The following is an 18100-nucleotide window of genomic DNA, read 5'->3' on the forward strand; positions in this document are numbered from 1 at the left end:
AGTAAAAACGAAAAAAAAAATGAAGGCATTTTTGCTATTTGAGTTTTTAGAACCCCTCTCCCCTTCTGCACTGCATAACCAGCAGCTCCACAAACGGATTATCCAAATAGAAGCTTTGCTAATTTGAACAAGTTTTGTACATGTGGTAAAATGTAGATGGCTCCTCATTGGGCAACACATATGCAAAAACGTTCAAGCAAGTGTTTTACACGCTGCTTTTTCCCTTTTGCGTCACATGAAAGGAATTTTCCTGAAATATCCCCTGAACATGAGACTATTCGTGCTATCACCTGCAAGCCCAAAAGTAGCATGGCAGTTTCAAAGAGATCTTGCCCACACCTGTGAATTCCAATAGTTTGGCTATAGGCTACTGCTTTTACTATGAACCTGATCCATTCTTAGACATTCAGGAGCTCAGCAGAACCAGCAGTAGCTCCAAGAACAATCAAAGCTCTGAGCTTGTCAGAAATAATTAAAAAAAAAGTCACCAGGCAAAACTCCAATTACCATATTGGCTTTGGGTTTGCACATGTGGAATATCCACAGTCATGACAACAGGTCACACGTAGTTCAAACTCCAACTCTTGCATCAAACGATTCAAAGGAGTCAATATGAGCAGAAAGAATCAGTTCCTGAACAGAAAGCGCCAGCTCCTGTCATGCATCATTTTTCCTTTGTCTTTATATCATGAAAGAATGAGAATAAATACTGCAATAGGAATTATGTAAATGTTTCCTTAACAGGAAATTATGATCTGAGAGCTAAAAATAATTTACCTAAAAACTATGGATAAGAGCAGAGCATAAACAGAAATTTTTGTTGATGGCAAATCTATAGTGGGGTGATGCAATTAGGTTGGTATTTATGCCAAGAGTACACAGACTATTTGTAATAAACCACAAGGGATACTCCTGGTACTCCTAAGAACTACTATCAAAAACATACAGACAAGGAGAAGGATGCACACAGAAAATATTCAAAACCACAAGAGAGCTCAAACTCTAGTTTTATGCTATCAGGTTTGAAATACTAAGAGGGTGAAGTGCTTTGCCATCTCCCCAGTCCCAGACAAAGTTGAAGTCACACTGAAATATGTGACTGGAAACTATTTCACTTCTCTCTACAGATATTCCCATTTCATACTACTATGAGATCCTGACACCTGTGTAAGAAAGCCTCATTATATTTCATATGGGCCATTACAGAGACCTGCTATTCAAAATGTACTTTTCAAATTACTCTCCTATGCTTTTAACTGGATAGTTAAACACAAAGAAAGTGTTCAAGCTTTATAAAAAGAAAGGCAGAGGTTAAAACTGCATGTATAGGACAAATTTACACAAATCAAGTAGTATCTCAGGCCCAAGTCTTAGAAGCACATATCCAAAAGTTTACAATTAAAAACAAAAATGAAAGGAAAAAGAAAAATACATAAAACAAACCCCACACACAACCTTTCACAGGGGTGTTACTGCTATGTAGTTTGTTGGCTGAATTAGAAGGCATAGTCAGAGAAAAGTTCCTCAAAGCAAAACCAATACAATTCCTTCTAAAAGCAGAAACAGAGCAATAATTAAGTTCATTTTCGGTATCAGAATACCCCTACCTGGAACATGACAGCAGCCGAGGTTAGTTTTTCCTTTCCTCACTTGAGGAGTGAACCCCAGCTATCTCTGGACAATACAGTATCTGACAGTGGTTTCTTTAACAAAGGTGCTGCGTGAGGAAAGAAAAAGCCTGTTCTTCACAGGGAGAGAGACAAAGCATGTAGGACATCTCCAAAACACGCTTTCCTTCCTCTCATCTCTTTGCCTACCACAGGGTTTTTCTTAAAAGCAGGGCGTGAGTCACTTGCCAGATACATCTACCTAATACACTAGGAAGAAACAAGATGTTTTACAAGTCTTTTTAAACTAGTAGTCACAGATGTAAACACAAACCAAACCACTGCAGTATCACAGAAGTTTTTAAAAGTTACTTTAACAGCAAAGACTATATTTAAATTTGTTTTTAGGCTTTTTCAGATAGTTTTGAGAATGTAAATGGTTAGCAATCCCCCAACAGGATTTTTTTTTCCCTCCAAGCTAAATGTTCTAAGGAAGCATAATCCACTGGAGTTCTAATTAGCTTTTGTGGCATGTTTTCAAACATTCTCCCTTTTATTATTATAGTTATTGAGGAGAGCTTATAAAAAGATTACAAGCAACTGCTTTCTCTAAAAGTTGACCAACACTGTTTAAAGGAAAAGCATATTAAACACCATCATAAATCCAGTTAGTGCTTCACCACACATTTAAATCTCTTTACATCCAAGTAAAAAGTCACTGAGATTAGAAGCAAAGAGAAATACCAAGAACCAGGCTTGTGAAACAGGTTTATCGAATTATGACACAAAACTCCTGTCAAGATGATTTCAGTTTTCACACAATGTTTTCAGCACACTTCAGTAGCCCCTACAATATTTTAGGCAAAAAAAATTGATGGCAAAGTTTGAAATTTTGCAAAAGAAAATAAAGTAAATACAGAAACCTTGAAGATGAACTGAATTGCTGCTTCTATTTATTGTACCGGTGGTTATGATGTGCAATGGAGCTCCTGCTATGATTTTTACAAATGTGGCGTGCATGACATGCTTAGAGCTGCACGCCTGCAGTTACACACACAGATAGCGTGCTGCCCTTAAACGCCAAGTCTGTCAAACGAGACTTTCACCAACGAAACGCGGTTGCTTAATGACTTAATGGAGACAGACCATTAGCTCACAAAGCAGCGTCGGTTTGTCTAACCAGAAAGATTTAAAATTATCCCAGTGGGATGGAAAGGGAGGCTAGTGAGGAGAAGAAAGGAAAACGCCGAGCGCATGAGCAGGATTTGGAAACGCTGAGGAGGGCAGGACAGAAAGACAAGACCTACCTCTCCTCGGCGCTGCCTCTGTCTCACATCACCCCCGCCGCACATCAGAGCGGTCTTTGCAGCACACGCAGCACAAGCTGGCCCGTGGCCAACTCAGTGACTTCAACTGCTCCATATTAATACGGCCACAGAAGCGACAGGCAGGGGACGGCAAGAGAAAATGGAGGGGGCTGGACCCTGCGCTCGGCTCCCCCTGCCCCAGCTGCCAGGAGGCAGCCCAGCAAGAAACCGGCTCGCTCCAGGGGGACCAGCGCACCTGCTGTGCCACCTAACGCAGGCCACGATTTGGTTCGAAACAAACAAACACACACACACACAAAACCCACGCATGCACATGCCAAGACAGACAGACATTTTACCCCGCTTTGCTGGGTAGTTGTCATTGTTCAAACACCAACCTATTTATTAAACAAGGCAAGCGGACCCGGCCTCACCAAGGTACGCACAGCAAAGTGCACCAGCCACACGATCGAGCATCTTGCTCGGACACTTGACAAGCAGGACTTCTGCACAGTAAAAGGTAAGGTTAAAGAGAGGAATTTTCTTTTTTTTTTTAAAAAAAGGCCTTGAAAGTTCCAAAGAGTGATAAAATGCACTAAATTCCTGCAATAAATTATCCTGCACATGCTCAACTATTTCCTGATACATGAGCTGCTCAGTCAAAAAACTTAAAGGTCAAATTTGCATTGATAGCCTCGCCAAGAAATTTTCTACAGAGAAAAGAGGGGAGGAGGAAAGCCCAGAGAAGCAGACAAGGCAATAAAAAACCAATAACTATATTTTATGCAAGATAAAAGTCACACGCAATTCAGAATCAGCCTGAAGAGGTGAATTATTATTCTTGTTTTAACCAATGCTCTTCTAAGTCTTTCTACTTAATTATATTTATTCTTTTTGCAGTGTTACTTGGAAAGCTTTCTTTCCTTAAAAAGAGGGGAGGGGGATTACTGACTGTCTCAGTTTTAATCTTTCCTCATACTCCCACACAAAGAACTTTTTCCTTAAGGACAGTTCACAAGCACTTCATTATGTCAGAATATTTCTTCCACAGTATATATAAACCAGCTACTCGCCATTTTTAACTCATTCAAGTTGCAGCAAGGCATCTTTCCACAGAAGTTTAGAACCAGGCACATTACTGTTAAGAGAAAGATCTCTAAATGCTTAAGTTATACTACCATGTTTAAGCAAGTAAACACAAGAAAATGCCAAATGTAATTTTGTACCTAAGTCACTTGCAGATTTCTAATGAGCTCACATGGGGTTTTTTTACACTTCCTTCTAATGAAGGAGAAATGGAAGCACCTGTATCTAATAGGACCAGCACATACCAATAAGAAAATTGAAAATCCTAACTACTCAAACCTGTCACCTTCATAACTAATCAAGAATGCATTACATTAAAGGTCCTGAATTCAACCAGCTGCTATTTTAGTGAGATCATATTCATATTAAAGCTGATATGCTACTATACACAGATAGGGAAGGAAAAAAAAGCACAGCCACATGCATGCCTTATTTTTCACACCTCATACTGTCAATAAAGCCTTTCAAGAACAAAACACTGGAAAAGGAAAACCCTGTCTCTTAATGCAACCTGGCACTGATTTGCAAAGTAAACAGAACAGCATTTAAAGCCGTTACAGGCTCAGTACTAGTTTTGGAGTGATCAAACCAAAATAAGCCACGCACAACTAATATCCGCAGAAGACGACTTGCCAGTAGCACAGCTTCCAGGTTGCCACTCCATCCCCTTCAGTTTCTCCACCTGGGAAAAGCTGAAAGGCCCATACCCAGCACTGCTGACACCTTTCATACCCCAGTGTAGCTGTGCCACCCGGCACACAAGGCACAAAGAGCCTTAACTCCATTCCGCCCATCCCTCTCCAACGCAGAAGTAGGGGAGACCAAGATCCCAGCACCTTTTCCACAACTTGCTTCAGCTTTCCCCCCTGTAAGGTCACCATTTAACCCAGGGACACAGACACAGCCCTGAAAAAAAAGCCCTGTTACCACCAGGTGCTGTGATCTACCAAGGAAGTGTTACTGAAATTCTCCAAGTGAGCAGATTCAGCCCAACTGACAGTGACTGTAGGTCTGAATGACATATTAAAGAGCAATCAAGCTGATTACATTATGCATCAAAACATGGTTAAGTGGTACAGTTTTGCTGCAAAGAACATCTGATCTTCCCCAGAAGAAGTAAGGTTTAATTGTCAAGATACAGGCAAGAAAACAAACAAAAAAAACAAACAGCAATGGAAGAAGCAGTTTTTCTTCAGTCGTTTCTGGATTATAAGGCTTCCCATATCACAAGAAAGCTTTATGGAAGCCAAGGGTGAATTTAGTGACCTTGCCTTAGGCAGATGGAAGAGACTGTAACATTACAAAGTTCTCCTGTTCCTTTTGGACATTTTTTGTTTGTTTTCTTAGGTACTAGTTATTCACGCCACTCCCTTCTCACCAGGTGTAGGTTCACTTCTAAAGCTCCCAGTACACCACCTCTCCTCTCGAGCACAGCCTTTCTGCTGTTGCAGGCCGGCTACTCTCCAACTTTCTATACACAGAGATGAAAATTAAAATAAAAAAAGCAAATCTTCTGTTGAAGGAGAAACATTCATCAAGTCAAGAGAGAAGGAACCCAGCAGAGACAAGCAACAGCAGAAAAAGAAGTCCGTCTGCGAAGAGGCAGCTTATCTTGTTCTACAAAACCACTTTTCTTAAAATGTCATTCACAGAGACAGCAAAGAACTCCATTGTGGATGTGCTACACTTCTGCTGCAGACAAAAAATACACACGCATTCCTCCATAGCAACCACAAATGTCAGGTGGTGACCGCTTTGCTCCAGAAGAGGGAGGAGAAGCTTATGAAGAAAGGACACTGGCAGAACTTCACCTGCCTTTCCAAATGCAAAGGCTGCACTAGACCCAAACAACGAGCTTTTGAGCCCTGGTAAGTTCAACCTAACGGAGAAGCATATGCACGAGATGCCAGCCAGCCACCAAGAAGATCTCATTAATTCCTCAGCAGCAGTGACAAAATCCACAACATGCAGCAGAGACCTTATACAGGTCCTGCTTAGCTAATTTGACAATATAGCGTAGTGATTTCAAACAGGAGCTCTCCTGTTATTTTGCATTAAAGACTTTCCACCTCAAGTTTCCTCCAAGTTTTGGATGCTTGACTAAGGGAGACAGTATTAGTTTAAGTCCAAACAGCTGCAAAGAGAGAAAGACACATCACAAGTTTGTACACAATTCTGCATACCTTTGCGTTAGTACTTTTAACTTGGTATGGCTTTTTCTTTGAAGGCCTAGGGAATCTTACAGAGTAATATCATGTGCTGGTTTGACTGAAAACGAGTTAATTTTCTTCACACAGTTAAAAACCTTTCTTTTCCATAGCTAGCAAAGTCATTGTTTGAATCAGTTTGAGAACAAGAAAGAAAACACCAGGACAGAGTTAATGTTCTTAATTGCTCTGGTCCGAGAGCCAAGGACACTCTGAGTGCTCTGCCCACAGGTGCGAGGCACCGAGGAAGGGCAGCTTGACTGACATCCAGACTGATCAATAAGAGTACTCCATCCCATTAGCATCACGCTCCATATTTAAGCAGCATCAGGATCTCCCAGTCTCTTTCCCTTATCTTTGCTCTCGGAGACCTGTTCAGGGGAGTTCCGTTCAGGGCATTTAGTTCGGCCTTTGCCATCCTGCTGTTTTGCTGAGGCCTCTGGGCCTTTCTGCCTTTTTCCCCTCTTTTCTCTCTCCAGGATTGACTTTGGGACCAGCTGCTTGGTGCAGACAGAGCTCATGAGGAATTGCATCAAGTAACTTTTATTTTATATTCTATCTGTTATACAGACTTACTAGTACTGTATTAGTATTTTGTTATTCTATTAAACTGTGTTTATCTCAATCCAAGTTGCCTCCTCCCTTTTGATTCTCTCTCCTGTTTGGGAGGTGAGATGGCAGCGAGGGAGCAGCTATCGCAGTTAGATTGCTAGCTCGAGTTAAACCACGACATATTGTGAATGTTAGATTTATGCTTGGATTCAAGGAAGAGTAAAGATTAATCAGAAATATAAAAACACGCATTGCTGGACCATCACCAATTCTACCTGGGAACCTCACAAAGCTCCAGAACTGAACTTCTGAGGCTGCACTGTTGTAGCCCAGGGGACAAGCAAAGTGGTCCCTGGGTGGCCTGCACCCATACATTAAACAGTACAACACTCACACAGCATTTGGACCAGTGAGCCTGTTTTTAACCCCAAAGGGTTTTGCTGATTCCTCTCATTAAAAGTGATGCCACAAGACAACTCCCAAGACTAAGGGACTCTCTTGTAAGTACTGCAGTTAGAAAAATGCCAAATTTAATCGGCAGCCAAGAAAACACAACCAGAATGAAACAGATGGAACAATTAACACAAGACTTTTTTCTCCCAACATACTATTATCAGTCTGTGGGTCCTATACACAGTCTTGCACCACATCTGTGGAATAAAAAGCAAAAAAAGTGTCACTTTCTAGGGAAAAAAAGCTTATGCCCCACAAAGCTCTCTGCACACAGCAGAGGAGTGGATGTCTCCTCTTCATACACAGCAATAAAGAGGCTACCAAAGAAGCAGTTAAGCCAACCAGCATGCCAACAGGAACGGTTTCACATTTCAGCATTGCAAAAAAACCCAAACAAACCCAACAAAAAAGGAAATTCTGCTTCCATGCATCAGTCCTGAGAAGGAACATCCACTAACGAAGGCTTCTGAGTCAAGTAATAACTTCAACAGAAAAGTTCTTCCAAGTCAGTTTTTGAGTTATTCAGTTAAAAGTCTTTGCATTTTATATCGTGATCCAACTAATGAAATTCCTTCCAAAACCCCACCCTCCCCTCCATGCCAAAAGTTCACAAATTTGAAATTCTAGCCCCATCCTGGATTAACAATTCACAGCGCTGTCACCAAGTCATATTTCGCAACCAGCCTTTCATGTACTTGTAGCAAGAACATCTATAAAATCCTAAGCTGCCAAGACCTGCTCTGGAGCCACCAACTCCACTTGCTCCCACCCTTGTTGGAGGCTCCGGCACAGCCTGAAGGCAGAGACACAGGAAAGGGCATCTCTGCCAGGAGCCCGGGTCTGTTTCGGCTACAGCTGCTGAGGTATCTATCGATTTAAATTGAAAGATTCATAACATGTCGGTAACTCTAAAGTGAAATCAATGAAGTTATTTGTTTCATTTCATTCTCCCCTCGTGAATTAAGGGAAAGGAACAATTGCTTCCAACTATTAATCAGACACTGGCCCACCAGTGTTCTACCTCAAGACACTGCTGATCACGTAGCATTTGGTGTATACACTGACGATATTAACTGAAGAAGTCTTCCAGAGCATAGCACTCTCAGTTACAAAAAAACACACAGTTTGTTCTATGAGTGTGCTAGTATCTATATATTCTTAATACTTTAAGTTTTATTACTACAGACAGTTATTTCTGAGAAAGCTTGTCAATAGCAAAATTGATTTCTGAACATGAGGAGAGAAAGCTGTAGACAATCTGAAACATAAGGCCTAATAAAGAGCACTTGGTTTTAGGACTACTACTAACTTTTAATAGGACAGTATGAAAGTCAAAGACGAAAAATTTTAAAAGGCAAAGCTATCTGGAAGCAAAGCTCTTAGGAAACAACATGACAAAGGAAGTATATTTATAGGTCTGCAAACAGGAGGGGGGAAATCACTGAAGCAGCTGCATGATTCTTGCACAGTAGACAAAAAAAAAAACCCTACTACCACAACTATCAAAAAAGGAGGAAAAGGCAAACAGGGAAGAAATTAGTTTAACACAAACGCTGCAAAACTTAACTTATTCCTGTCTCAGGTTATTGTGAAAGTGGTTTGTTGTTGTTGTTTGGGTGGGCGCACGTTTGTTTTCTTTGTTTTGTTTTTTAACTTGAAAACCAGTGCGCTTTTTTTCTCCTACCTGATGCACTTTTCTTAGGTGCCTTTCCCAGTTTTCATAATTAAACCCATTAAATAAATAATTATGCAGCTATGACGCATGTTGCTATGGCGAGGATTGCGATAGCAAAGATTCAAGCTTTTATGACTTCACTACAAGGTCACACAGAAGGCTGCAAACAAGAAAAATACATGGCAAAAAAGGTTTACTGCCATTAACATCAACTGCAAGGAGAGTCGTTCAGATGAAGTGCGTGTCTGCACTCCGGAGAGTGGTCTGAAGCACAAGTGTTTCATTTTTCACTCTAGCCTCTGCAACAAGTCACAGGAGGAAGGGAATGTGACTATCTCATCCTTCTGGTTTGGTCTGACAGGCACGTCAGCGCTATCCTCAAACAGCGCGCGAGGCCCCAGGGCCACGTACATTTGTTTGCACACTAACCCAGCTGAACGCTCTTTTGCCTTTCAAAGCATCCATATAAAATACGACAGGGCTGTGATCTTTAAAGAGCATGCATTCCTCGCCGGCTGCCTTTCAAGTGGCATTCGAGGAAGATAAAACACTAAAGCCTGCCTTCCAGGAGGAACATCGGCATCTTCCGCGCCCGCCATTCCCACCAGCAAAGCACGAGTCCAGCGCAGGTGAGGGACATACACCAAGGTGCACAAGTCAATGGCCTTGCCAGCACAAAGCGGGCTCTGGACAGTCGGCTGCAGTCAGTAGCTGTGTGGTGGTCTCTTCACAAGGTGCCACCCATCGTGAGACAGGGCCCCACAAATCCCTTAGCTGGGGACAGAAGGCGAGGGGAGCAGCCTTTGGCCCTACACCAGGCAGAGTTTAGGGAAAAGAAAGCCTGCCCTCAGATTTCCAACCAAATGTGGTCCCCAAAAGGTCAAAAACCCCCTCAATCAAGTTAGCTGGGGGCTGGCCAGCAGCTACTTGGAGCAGGTTGCTGCTGGCCCAGCATCAGGCACCAGAGGGACACGCGGCACTGCGCCTCAAAGACACCCACAAACCCCACTTCCTAATGAAAAGCATCGCTAAGATAAAGCAAAGTGCCCCACACCTGTTACTATTTTTAACAGTAAATTCTTGCCCTAAAAAAAGTATTTGCGTGGGGGGAGGAGGAAGACAGGAGGATTTAGTGGGGTGTCAACTGAAAACTTCTAGTCAAATACATACGTGTTTTTGAAGGCAAATAAACCACTTTGATGCTGCTCCGTGGTAAAGCCTACAATTTAACATAGAGGACGAGGCAAACAGACTTTCACATTAAGAGAAGAGACGGGAGATTCAAAATTAGAGATGAAGAAAGCACACACTTGTACTGAACTTTCAAAACAAGTTATTCCAGTTTAACATTTTTCCTCCTGAACTGACGTAGCATAAATAAGAACCAATGAACTAATGAAATGCAAAGCTTATCCTGAAGCATGAAAGTATTATAATTGTGCTGTGCTTTGCTAATTTTAGAAGACCAAGAGGAATGACTATACTATAATAAGTGAAATGTAAATATACAAGGCCATCCAATCACCCATAGCACACACGGGCCCACACTATTCGATTCTTCTCCGCATCATCTCCACTTAAGGCAGTAAGAGCAGCAAGGAATCCCTCTACTGCTTCCAGTTTGTCAGATAAACAAATCTATGCTACTCCAGAGAAAAGTTTACCAGTCACAAAATCTCCTTTACTTCAAGACTAAAGTTCTGCCTGAAGCTTTTACTGCCCGAGACACACTGAAATGTCGGACAGTGCAATAAAAGAGTGTGAAGTCCACCGGGCTATCATCAGTGTGGTCTGGAGACTGTGGTTTCTTACATGACACTTAGAACAACTGGACTGAAAATGGAAATTTAAAAACAAATAACAAAAAAAAAAACACCACAACAACACACACACAGCCCCACCAAAAACCACACCACTACTGGCAAGTTCCAAACAAGGGAACATCTTCCCTTCTAGCCACTATTTCCAGATAAAAATCACTACAGGTCATGGTCTCTCCTGTTATAAAAGCCAGCGTTTTGCACAAACTTTTCTTCCAGTAACATAGATTAAGAAGGTCAGATAACTACATGGAAAAAAAGTGAGATAGAAGCCACAAGGTAGCTATACATGAGTACATGGTTAGTACCTCTGTTTTAAGTTGCCATGAACAAACTGAACAATCTATCCTAACCAAATCGTGACATGCACATTAGGAAGGCTATCAAAATAGAAAATGTAGGAAACCCCAAGATGATGAAGCTGCATTTTCTTCCACCCTCTTGAAAGAGTGGGAACACTAGAAGTGGAAAAAATAACCTGGAATTATTTTGTTTCAGTGGAGCTGTACTTTCAGTCTTACGAAAATGTTTTACTGTTGTTTCATGTTAAAATATTTGGGGTTTTACACTATGACAGAAATAACAATAAAATATCAAAATATACAGTTTTCTAACAAAGGTCCTTAAATCAATGGGTTATAATGAAATATTTCAGTTCACCTAGATAGCATTTTTGATAGGACTCTGTTGTTGGAAACTATAACTTACTCTATTCTTTGAGAAACTTGAGGTTTCTACAGATGTGCAGATGTTACATGCTAATATCCAACAGGGACAACAAAAAGTAATTCTAAGCGTAAAAAGAACTTTTACAACATACAAGATTCTACAGCTGATGCAGTTCTCATGAGAAAAACTGGCAAAAAAAAATATTAACTGCAGAACTTTGTTCAAAACCAGACTTATTTCATGTTATTCTGTTTAACAGAACACCAGTCAGCTTACAGGAGCTCTGAATAACTGGTTTACTTGAAAAAATCTTTACTAAGTGTCCTGGTTTTGTTAAAAACAGGTTTCTCTTTTAGTGAATTTTGCCTGTCAGCTAAAGCCTTCATATTAGCTGCATTTTCCTGGAGAACCAGATACATGTTTTGGTAAAACTAGCAACGGAATGCAAACTTATTGATAAGCACGGATGGACATCTCGCCAGAGGGACAATGAGAAACAAGTGACCAAGAAACTGACCAACTGTGTATAACATTTCATTCACGTGAACACTTCATATAAAAGTGGGAGATCACGAGGATCTCGTCCCTTTTCCCTTCTGCTTATGGCCGACATTAGGAGATGACCTTGCTAGTCGTCCCTGCGAACTGAGGCCTAGTGAGAGACTGAATCCAGCTCCGGCTGGCTGCAGAGTCTAATCCAGGACTTTGGTTGCCGGCTCTGCAGTTGCTGAGACTTCCAAGATTGGTTTTGTATATTTTGTATTATTTTCTCTATTCTTATTAGTAGCATTAGTAAAACATTGTTAATTTTTCCAACTCTCTTCTCTCTGTCCTTCTTTCCCTCCCGATCGCCTGTCCTGAGTGGGAAGGGGGGAGAGGGAGGGGCAAAAGGGGTAGTGGGGGGGAGAGGAGGTTAACAATACATCTGCCAGGGTTTTATTGTCACCCTGCAATCTTAACCCTCAACACTAAGTTTTGCTTAGTATTAAGCTTAGTCCAAGAAAAAAAAAATTGTTCGCATTGAAAGTGTTATGCTGCATGACTATTACATTCTTTTCACACTAGATCTTCTCAGTAAGAGAGGTTGTTCATAGTAGCTATATTATATGAAATACCAAAAATATTGCTATGATGAACACCAAAAGCTCACCAAAAGACAAAGAAGGCAGAGACCTTGGGAAGTCCCAGGGTGGGAGGATGTGCATTTAAGAAAAAAGCCACCTCACCTGATACAAATATCCATCAATACAAACATTTTCAATTCATTTCAGAACAAGTCCAAAGACCACTGATAAGAAAACCTTGAACTTCCATTTACCTTCCTTAGGAAGTCAAGTCCCTGCCCCCCATCTTGGATTTATTTTTAAATACATAAGGATGCTTACAATATGTCTTGAGCATGTCTGATTTCCCACAATCTGCAAGAAAAAAAAAAAAAAGTGATATCATCATGATGAGGTGTGTCTCAAAAGCCTAGAGATTTCATATGCCATTAATGTGTCATTCCACAGAGGCATATTTTGTCAAGGCTGTTTAAGATATTACAGCACCTTCACTTAGCTCTGCAGACTTTAACCACACTCACCCAACAAGACAGGCGAGTTTGGCTTATACAATACGTAAACAAGCCTTAGAGCAAACACACAGCAGAACAAGTTGAAACATTGGTTACATTAGTTAAACCTCATTACACCTGAGTAGCCTCTTCATTTCCAGTTATTCCCATTAAGAACCCTGCAGGTTAGCAAGATCAGAAAATAACAAGCCACCACCTCCTCCATCGCCCCTGTTCCAGGAATACCTTGTGCAGAGAGATGTGGCAGAAGAGCTGCGAGAGCTCACAGACAGCTCTGGATTCCTTCCAGGTTCCTTCCACCTCCATAAGCAGACAGCTCTACCTTTTCCCTCCCAAGCATGGTCACAGCAAAACTCAAACATCCAGGCTGATGAGTTTTCACTCCATCAGGAGCAGCCTTGGTACTGTGAACTACATGCAGGAGCCTGGTGAGGTGGTTCACGCAATGACCTCCTCTTCCATCCCAACAGGCTCAGGTCACAGTATGGCATTTGCGACAGAGGTGGCCTCTTGTGCAGAGTAATTAACTCTGTTTTTCCACGCACCATTGTCAGATCATTTTGAAAACCAGAAAGCGGCAGCCCCAGCAGCCATATCATTGCTGTGAAGGTATCTTCCAGCTCCAAGTTCCTTCAGAGTTGCTTGACACAGGCTGGGAGAAGAGGACCAGCCAGGGGCTGGGTCCTGGGAAGCCAATGCCAATGCTGAAGGAAGCACTTGAAGACTGCAAGGCTTTTTACTCTGCTCAGATGAGGGAACACACATGAGCAGATTCTGCTGGCTTCAGGGTTTGGGGTTTTGTTGGTTTGGTTTTGTTTGGTTGTTGTTTTGTTGTTATTGTTGTTTTTACATATTGATTTTATTATTAGAGTAGTGAGATCATCAAACCAAAGAAAAATTGGCTTTGTAGTTAAAGTTGCTTTCTTTTAGGAGCTGGCTTTCATATTTGTGTTTGCTTTTCAATCTCAGTGGAATTTGAATCATGTATGCTATTTGGGGCTTTACTGAAGGATGACCACAAAGCAACTCTGCAGCTGATACAGAAGACAGCAGCTTATCTTGGCAGCGCTCCTAACAGAGCACAGATAATTCCCATGCTCTCCAGTCTGTATTCTGTCAGTTGTTCCTATGCAAAAATCCAAGCCATTTCAGCCTTATGGACCTCCATATAGGCAAAGTTCTAGCTACAAAATAATCTCTTGCTCTACCCAGATTAGACTAAAAAAGAAGCGTAATTCTGTTAAAGGCCGCTACGTGCTTTCCAAGCAGAGAGACGGACAGTTTTTCAGGGTCAACTGTCCTGAAGACATCATCCATAGTCCCTTCCCTCAGTAACCTACAATCTCAGAAAGACAGAAGAAGAAAAATCGGGAAAACAGTTATTTCTGTTATTTTGCTCTTTAAGGTGTTCGTGTTCTTTACCATCCTCGTGGGGGAAAAAGTTATAACTGTCATTTTTAAACCTGACAAATAATAACACGCCAAAAAATAACATGCCTAGAGTAACAAGTATATTCAATGCAAACATCCTCCTTGGCTAAAATCAAACCTGACTTTTCTAGACATAGGAGCATTTCACAAAAATACAAAGGTGAACAGAATAACCTACAAACGTTCGTATAGGTAAGAAATTAGCCTTAATTAAGAACTGAATGAAAAAAAATACTCGAGTTCTAATAGTTCAGAAAATAATTTAATCAGTTCACCCCAAACTTAGCACAGAGTTTAAAAACAAAGAGAGAAATCCATTAGAACAGATAGGGAAAATAACGAGATTTAAGTCTCCATAAAGATACAGTGCAGTTATGAAAAGCTTTAAATACAAACTTCAATTAGTCCAAAAGTCACAAATTATGAAGAAAATAAGTAAAATAGTTGCTGCATTTAGAGATATGGAATATGGTCAGCAAGCCTGACCAAAAAAAGGCACCAACTATACTTTTTTCTGTCTGGAAAAAGTCTCCATGCCCACCCAACCACACACATGGGCCATGTCACCTACAGGTTCCTGGAACTGCAACTCTAGGGCTCAAAAGACTTAATAGTAAGGAAAATATGGGTATATTTTAGAGGAATAGAGAATGTGAACTGCAAAGGTAGCTTCCAAGAAAAGGTAAGATATACTTTATTTGGCAGGGAAACGTTAATGATAGCAGCATACAGAAGGCAATTCAGAGGACAAGAGGCAGCATTTAGGAGCAGAGAGAGACTGGAGGACGTGCTATTGATGTGAAGCGTGCATAAAAAGAGCATGGGAAGTCATCCATGGACAGGTCAATGGCAAGAAGGAGAAACAAAGACTCCCAAGGGAAAGCAACACCCCAAAAACATAAGAGAAGCAAAAGACTGATACCTTTTAGTAGAGACATCAATCAGGTTATCAGAGTAGCAGGATATAGTGTCACGAGGCTAAATACAAGAGCTCAAGCAAGGAGTTATTGATTGTTTCTAAAGTGAATAAAGATGAAAGGGGAAAAATCTGAAGAATGAACTAACTACTGGCACAAGTATCGGCTTGGAAAAGGTTCCCTGATCTCGGCAGGCATCTGCAAGAGTCACGAGGAACGACAGAACCAGGCAGAAGCCAAGGCTTCCCAAACAGGGAAATGTACCAGGAGACAGTTTTCTGGGAAGGATGTTGGCTCTGAATTTTGCTCCCGCCTCTCCCTTACAGATGACCTTCTGGGCATACTGCAAGGCTTATTTATTTACCAAGGTTTTGCCTGAAGAATACAGGGATATGCATGAAGATTTTTCCTACTAGGAAGGAAGGCAAAGGGATTATCTTTTGTTGGCACATCACTAATTTCTAAGATGTTTAGGTTGTTTTAACTAATATACACAACCCAAAAAGTTATGGTAAAAGCTGAAAAATATATATTGTAGTTTACTGTATCTGGGATATACACTTATTTGGACACTGAGATGAAGTTTTACTGCACTCAGGGAAAGTTCAACATGTTCCTTCAAATTATTTCATTAACAACACTTAATTTTTAATCTAGAACTGAAGCAAGTTCAAAGGACTTTCTCATTTTGTTTCTTTACGTTAAGATAATACAAGACCAACAGAGCTAGGTTTCAAGGAATGTGCCCTTATTATCACATAAAATAATCACCCAAAACAAACTTTCTGAACTATGCTACTGAAACCTTAAAGACAGGGTGCATTGAGAAGATCAGGCAGAACCCAACCATAGGTAAACCTGTGAAGTTACCCTTGTACATCAAAAGCTACAATCTGCAATTGCATCTGGGGACCTTCTTCCACAGGCAAGTAAGAAAGTGTCTGAATGGTACCTGGGAACAACTGCAGTTCACAGAAACTACATTCAATGGCCTCAACCAACTTGCTTCCATCAGTTTATTTTTACCTACACAGACAGTAGTTTAGGGATCTTTAAAAAAAAAATAATAATCAGTGTGTGATGCTGCACTTTTTCATGAAAAGCCAAGATTAACACATTGAGTCAACAACTTCTATTTTGAAAGGGTTCAATTCTCCAAGGACATAACTGCTTTCCCCAAATGATGCAGACATGTCTGCCGCTGTCTGGGCCAATTCAGAGACTTGTTATTCACTGCTCCGTTGATTTCAAAATCAGACTACCCCTTCAAAAAGTTGCAGAGACTATGACATCACATTTATGATAATTTATTGCACAATTACGGTGGCTACATCCTTGGATTCTATTTCGTGGGAAAGCACGTTTCTACTACAGTCTCAACCATTTTCTTGGCTTACGCCTGCTCTCAGACTTAAAAGTTTTGGTATAAAGTCCAGCATGACTTTTTCATACCACTAAGAAGGTGTTTTATAGCAACTTCAGGATGTGTAGTTCAATTGCCTAAATAAATATTTGCATTTTAAATTGAGACTTACAGGAATTTCACAAGCAACTCACAGAAGCACTGCTTAACTACTTGAAAAAAGTCACACAACCCTCTACCAGATCTGGCTTCGACGCTACTTCTGTCTTCTTAAAGAAACAAAAAGCCCAACATTCTTTGAGCAGGCAAGATTGTCATCTCCTTAGATGAATTACAGTAATGCAATCACTGAAATTCAGTGCAAGAGAATAATTTAATCACCTCAAGTTCAAATGAAAAGATATGCACACCAATGTGAAATTTATTGACTAGAACTGATAAAAAAATATTACCATACAACATTAAAAGACAACTTAAAGTAATGCAAAGGATTGAAAAAGTTGGTTTCATTATACTTTGGTCAGCGTTATCTTCATTCTAGACAGAAATACTTTATATTACAGGCTTAAATTAAAAGGCTTGTAATACTATAATTACAGGACCCAACCCTTACATTTTTGCTTCTGATTCAGCAAAACTTTCACCATACAATGTACAAAGGACACAAAAGTATTTTCTATGTTATTTAACATGGCATTTGTTTGAATATGTACTAATCGGTTTCAAGAATTCCAAAGTGCATGTAACAAACAGATAAAATAAGAATATTTTCATATAGTTGTTTCCACATTCCCGCACGGTATAGTGTTCTCAAGAAATAAGCTGCCATCATTTTAGACTGGAATTATAAACAAAATACCGTCACCTATCACGCTTCTTTCTTCCCAATTCCCTAGCATCGTTCATTATCCAAGTCACATGCCCAAGGAAATTACTTTCATACCCCAAATAGAGAAAACTCATTTCAACCCCAGCCATCATTGTGGAAGGAAATTATTTCATTACATGTAAGGAAACTGTAGAAGTGGGCAATGATGGCAGAACAGGTGTCCAACTCATTCAAACCTTTTAGGATGAGCTATCAGGTCAAAAAAATCTCTCAAACTTATCTGTCTGAGAAACTCCATCCTTCACTGACCAGATAAAAACAAACTGCACAAGGGAAAACCCCGTGACCTTGTGCAAGTGCAACCTCAGCCAGGAGAAACTGGAACATGAGGCGTTCCTATGGCATGTAACAGCAGGGCTCTTTTGCTTCAACTGTCTTTTCTGAAATGGGTATTAAACTAGGGTAGAGTAATATTCTATTGCCTCGCTTTATCAGCACAACCTGCCAAAGTTGTTGGGCTTTCTTTAAATACAGTTAGGAAAAAAAAAACAAAAACAAAATCATTGGCATGGAGAATATGCTTTTCATGCTATATGAAATGCAGTCAA

The 18100-nt window shown here is 40.6% G+C and overlaps 1 protein-coding gene across 14 annotated transcripts in view; it reads right to left on the reverse strand.

Annotated features, from left to right (window-relative positions):
* Positions 1-18100, reverse strand: part of GAB1 (GRB2 associated binding protein 1) — a 103473-nt gene that overhangs the window by 71859 nt on the left and 13514 nt on the right. Inside the window, exon 1 of one of the 14 annotated variants that reach the window (XM_065061964.1) lies at positions 2915-3226. The exons of 10 other annotated variants lie outside the window; for them this stretch is intronic. In XM_065061964.1, the coding sequence (XP_064918036.1) occupies positions 2915-2959 (45 nt within the window). In that variant the 5' untranslated portion in view covers positions 2960-3226. Of the gene's footprint in view, positions 1-1607; positions 2796-2914; positions 3227-18100 lie in introns of those variants that run through there. 3 more of the 14 variants (XM_065061974.1, XM_021284053.2, XM_065061966.1) reach the window with 3 other exon arrangements.

Source organism: Columba livia, chromosome 4 (assembly GCF_036013475.1).
Source record: "Columba livia isolate bColLiv1 breed racing homer chromosome 4, bColLiv1.pat.W.v2, whole genome shotgun sequence".
Classification (NCBI taxonomy): Eukaryota; Metazoa; Chordata; class Aves; order Columbiformes; family Columbidae; genus Columba; species Columba livia.